Raw genomic sequence first — 5,728 nt, 5'->3', positions numbered from 1 at the left:
GGGTGTCCACGGCTGGAACAGGGCCATCGACTCCAGGATGGCCATGGCCCGGCCCATCCTGGCCCGAGCAGGGCCTGGGCGTGGCCCACTGGGCCCTGCTCGGGCCCTGCAGCCACCTGTCCCAGTGCCGGAAACGAGAGAGAGCTTGGAGGGGGAGTTTGCCTATTCTTAAATGTGGATCACAGAGGTGATCACAACTTTAAGTGGCTTAGAGAATTGTCCATATTCAAACTGGCCAGCTGATAGGTTCTATCAGTTCCCAGAGGAAACTGTAAGCACCCCTTAGCAAGGACGTCCCTTCCGGGACTATGCTTGCTAACCTATGACACCCCCACCTGGCTACAACCTCCTTTCAGGTAGTTGTAGAGAGTGAGAAGGTCTCCCCTCAGTGTCCTTTTCTCCAGACTGAACAAGTCTGGTTCCCTCAGCCACTTCTTATCTGACTTGTGCTCTAGACCCTTCATCAGCTTTGTTGCTCTTCTCTGGACACGCTCCAGCACCTCAATGTCTTTCTTGTAGTAAGGGGCCCAAAACTGAACACAGTATTTGAGGTGTGGCCCCACCAGTGCTGAGTACAGGAGGACAATCACTTCCCTCGCCCTGCTGGCCGCACTATTTCTGATACAAGCCAGGATGCCATTGGCCTTCTTGGCCACCTGGGCACACTTCTGGCTCGTATGCAGATGGCTACTGACCAACACACCCAGGTCCTTTTCTACTGAGCAGCTTTCTAGACACTCTTCCCCAAGCCTGTGGTGTTGCATGGGGTTGTTGTGACCCAAGTGCAGGACCTGGCATTTACCCCAGTTGAACTTCATGCAATTGGCATCAGCCCATCTACCTAGTCTGTCCAGATCCCTCTACAGACCCTTCCTGCCCTCAAGCAGATCAACACTCTCGCCTAACTTGATGTCATCTGCAAATATATTGAGGGTTCAGTCGATGCCCTGATCCAAATCATCAATAAAGATATTAAACAGAATTGGACCCGATACTGAGCCCTGAGGAACACCACTTGTGACTTTTAACTCCATTCACCACAGCTCTTTGGACCCAGCCATCCAGTCAGTTTTTTACCTAGCAGAGAGTACACCCATTCAAGCCATGAGCAGCTAGTTTCTCCAGGAGAATGCTGTAACTGTGTCAAAGGCTTTACTGAAGCCCAGTGTACCGGTTTGGCCAAATTTAGAAATATATCCTCTGAGAGAAGGCAGGTCACCACCCTTCCCCCACCAGGTTCGGGAAAAAATAAATTTTCCTCAAAGGAAAGTGAAAGAGATAAAAACTATTTATTTAACAAACACACGGGAAAAGGAAAATAATGCTAAATAATAAAATCTCTCGCTGTGGAGAAAAAACCTGGGAAAGTGTTAGAGTCCTCCCTTTGGTCTCCTTGGAGCTGGGGCTTGGCCCAGGGCCAGGCCCTCTGTGCTTGGTGGAAAGTCCTCCTGATGTGTTCTGATATTGAAGCAGTCCAGCAGAAAAGGGAGAAAATCCAAAATTCTGGGGAAGGGGGAAAAAATTCAACTCTCCGTCTCTCTCCGGAGAAAAAAAAAAGCTGAACAACTGGCCAAAAACTGACCCGGGAGCAGCAAGCCGGGTGCTTCCTCGCTCCCCTGCCGCAGCTGGGAAAAAAAAAGTCTCTATTTCTGTGTGACCTTGAACAAGCTGCAAACTGCTTTGAAAAAGTTTTGCTCAGTTTTTCCTTCCCCCTCTCAGGCTCAGTTTAGAGGCATAGAAAGGCACAAGAATTAATTTCTGGGCATAGGGCAGCGATATGGGATACACATCATAAAGTCACCCCAAGACACCCAGCTAAACAACATCTGCAGCCTTTCCCTCATCCACTAAGTGGATCACCTTGTCATAGAAGGAGACCAGGTTAGTCAAGCAGGATCTGCCTTTCCTAAGCCCATGCTGGCTGGGTCTGATCCCCTGGTTGTCCTGTACATGCCATTTGATGGCATTCATGATGATCTGCTCCATAACCTTCCTGTGCACCAAGGTCATGCTGACAGGCCTGTAGTTCCCCAGATCATCCTTCTGGCCCTTCTTGTAGATGGACTTCACATTCGGTAACTTCCAGTCAACTGAGACCTCCTCAGTTAGGCAGGACTGCTGGTAAATGATTGAAAGTGGCTCAGTGAGTGCTTCCTCCAGCTCCTTCAGTACTCTTGGAAGGATCCCTTCAGGCCCCATTGACTTTTGTATGTCTAAGTAGTGTTGCAGGTCACTGACCATTTACCCTTGGATTATGTGGCTTCATTCTGCTCCCTGTCTGTCTTCCAGCTCAAAGGGCTGGGTGCACTGAGAACAATTGATCTTACTATTAAAGACTGAGGTAATGAAGGCATTAAGTACCTCAGCCTTTTCCTCATCCTTTGTCACCATGTTTCCCCCTCCCATCCAATAAAGGATGGAGATTCTCCTTAGCCCTCCTTTTGTTGTTAATGTATTTATAGAACTATTTTTATTGTCTTTTATGGCAGTTGCCATATTAAGTTCTAGCTGTACTTCCTGGACTCCTTTACCCTCAGGACTGCCTCACAAGGGACTCACTCAACCAGGCCCTTAAACAGGCCAAAGTCTACCTTCCAGAAGTCCAAGGTAGCAGTTCTGGTAACCATATTCCTTACTTCTCCAAGAATTGAAAACTCTTATCGTTTCATGATCACTGTGCTCAAAATGGCCTCCAAACACCATATCACCCACAATTCCTTCTCTTTTCGCAAACAGAAAGCCCAGTGAGCATGCCTTCCCTAGTTGGCTCATTCTCCAGCTGTGCCAGGAAGTTTTCTTCTGCACATTCCAGGAACCTTCTAAACTGTTTTCTCTCTGCTGTATTGTATTTCCAGCAGACAAGTAGTAAGTTGAAGTCTCCAAGAGAAAAAGGGCTAGTGAATGTGAGACTACTCCCAGATGCTCATAGAATATTTAATCTGCCTCTTCATCCTGGTTGGATGATGACCACCAGGATATCTGCCTTGTTAGCCTTTTCCTTGGTTCTTGCTTATAAACATGCAACCCTTTCATCACCATTGGCAAGCTCTAAGCAGTCAAAACACTCCTTAACATACAGGGCTACCCCATGGCCTCTCCTTCCTTGCCTATCCCTTCTGAACAGTTTATAGCCATCCATTGCAGCACTCCAGTTCTATGAATCATCCCACCATGTTTTCATGACTGTAATTATATAATAGTTTTTCAGCTGTGCAATGACTTCCAGCTCCTCCTGTTTGCTGCCCATGCTGCAGGCATTGGTGTAGATGCACTTCAGTTGGGGTATCGATCCTTCCACCTTTACTGTGGGACAAGCCCTAATTCCTTTGTGACTGTTATCAAGCTCTTCTGTGGTTTCTAACACTTCAACAATCCTTGCATTATTTGTGTCTTTGCATATAAGAATATAAAGGTCTTAATTTTTTTTTCAATTAATCATTTAAAACGCTAAAAAAATATTTAAAAACAAACTGAACATGCTGTGAGTACCAGTGCAGAGTGACTGTGGGGTTAGGAGAAGCAAGGAGACTTGTAATACATTTTTTAAAACATGACACAAGCTTCTACGTATCACACAACATACCAGATTCCTCTGGCATCTGGCCAGTCACGTGCCATCCCAGCACATGTTAGCAAAGGGGACACTGGCTTATCAAAAAGAAAATGATCCTGGACACAAAAACGGAGCCAGAAAGAGAAATAAAAACAGAGAAAGATACAAAATAAATTGAAGTTTATTAAGGGAAGCAGTATAACCCTGTCTTATGCATTTAATATTAAGGTAGTCAATACAATTAAATTAAATAGCATGGCTTGTGAACCTGATTTTTTCCTGACTTAAAGTATGAGAATAATGTTGATAACACACTGATGTTTTGGTTATTGCTCAGCAGTGCTTACTCTAATTCAAGGACTTCTCAGTTTCCCATGGTCTGCCAATGAGGAGGTGTACAAAAAGCTAGGAGGGAGCATGACCTGGACAGCTGACCTGAACTGGCCAAAGGGATATTCCATACCATAGAATATCATGCTCATTATATAAACTGAGGGGAGTTGAAGCAGCTGAGGAGTGGCTGCATGGTACTTAGTTGCCAGCTGGGGTTAAACCATGACAGACTTTTCTTGGGTTGAGATCATGGAAGATCAGAAAAGACCATGTTAAAACAAGTTTGTTATAAGCATTCATTGTGTTGGTTTAGTAGTTGCTGGTCAAAATGTTGATTCATTTGCTCTCAGAGCTGTTGTGCTTGTTCTCAGGTTTTTTTACATAATGCCTTACTTGCTGTATGTGTTCCCTGTGGATATTTATTGTCGTTGGGACTTGGGCTCAGATTATGATTGTAGTGGACTTTGTAGTATTGGCTTATGATGTAGTAGACTTGCTGGTGGTGAAACTAAGGTGGTCTATGCACTCAGCATTGCCACTACCTCTGTACTTTGGGAGCTATTGAAGTACTAAGGCCTGAACAACAGGCCTTGAGTCAAAGTTGACCTCTAGATGAACCTTCCAACCAAATGTTATATGTATCCACTCATTTAAAAAGTATTATTAGCAATATGGTATATGCATCCATTCATTGGCAAAACATGTATTTACCTTTCCATATTTACAACCCAGACAAGGCCACATCTGGCCTTGTCTGGGGGTGTAGAAACAAAGACAACTCCCTTGGTTCCTCCTTGAGGCCTGGCCAGGCTTTGGGAGAAACCCAACAGGAGAATAAAACCAGATGTTTCCATACTAGAAGTAATAGTAGCTTGTTTATTCAACAATATAAAAGCTGGGCTACTCTCACAGTGAAGTTGGAAGCCTCTTTGTCTGTAGGTGGGTGCACCTGTAGGAATTCCCAGTTACCAGGAGTGGTTCTCCAGTCCTTCACTGTGACAGTGGCTTCCCCCAGCTGTTGTGTGGATCTGGATGAAGTGGTAAAGTATTGGGGAAACTGGTGTGTGGTTACAATATTGCTGCTAGCAAGAATTTTCTTGCTTCTTTCTAAGCCCGTGGGATACTTTTCTCTCTCACGGAAGATATTGCAGAAGTTCTGTAAACTATGAACACCTGCGACCTGGTAGAACTCCAAATATTACTGTATCCCGCAGCCGTAGGGAGAAGATCCAACAGGCAGGAATTGTGCAGCAAGATTGATTTATTTAATTATTTTACAAACTCTTTTATAGACTTTTTTCTTCATAGTCTAATTGGACAAAGGCTCAGCCACCCCCTGGGTGGATTGGCTAGAAATCCTAAACATCCATTGTCAAAATATTTTTCTACTGTACCATAAACATAGTTCTACAAGGTTGCAGGTGTTCATAGTTTACAGAACTTCTGCAATATCTTCCATGAGAGAGAAAAGTATCCCACGGACTTAGAAAGAAGCAAGAAAATTCTTGCTAGCAGCAATATTGTATCCACACTGGTGATGTATCTTTCTTAATCACTATAGGCATTATTTTGTAGTAATGATTAGATGCATTGCTTTGCTTCTCCTTTGTAATTCTTTGCAGTTTTGCATTATAGTAAATTACACAATTCCTTAAGTTGGTGTCTGTCTTTGGTATTGACCCTGCCCACCGTCAAAACAGCTATCTACTGGGAACTATTAATAATTACATCTTTTTCTCTCCCAGAGAGCCAACCTATGGGGGAGATTCCTTCCTTCCTTCCTTCCTTCCTTCCTTCCTTCCTTCCTTCCTTCCTTCCTTCCTTCCTTCCTTCCTTCCTTCC

At 44.4% G+C, this 5,728-nt stretch overlaps 1 protein-coding gene across 1 annotated transcript in view; it reads right to left on the bottom strand.

Annotated features, from left to right (window-relative positions):
• Positions 1 to 5,728, bottom strand: part of LOC103618997 (creatine kinase S-type, mitochondrial) — a 37,859-nt gene that overhangs the window by 26,576 nt on the left and 5,555 nt on the right. The window contains exon 4 of the mRNA XM_008637469.1: positions 3,584 to 3,669. Coding sequence (XP_008635691.1) covers positions 3,584 to 3,669 — 86 coding nt within the window. The remainder of the gene's footprint in view (positions 1 to 3,583; positions 3,670 to 5,728) is intronic.

This window comes from Corvus brachyrhynchos, unplaced genomic scaffold (genome assembly GCF_000691975.1).
Source record: "Corvus brachyrhynchos isolate BGI_N302 unplaced genomic scaffold, ASM69197v1 scaffold337, whole genome shotgun sequence".
Taxonomy (NCBI): Eukaryota; Metazoa; Chordata; class Aves; order Passeriformes; family Corvidae; genus Corvus; species Corvus brachyrhynchos.
The sequence above is the reverse complement of the archived record's forward strand: the minus strand, read 5'-3'. Positions and strand labels throughout refer to the sequence as shown.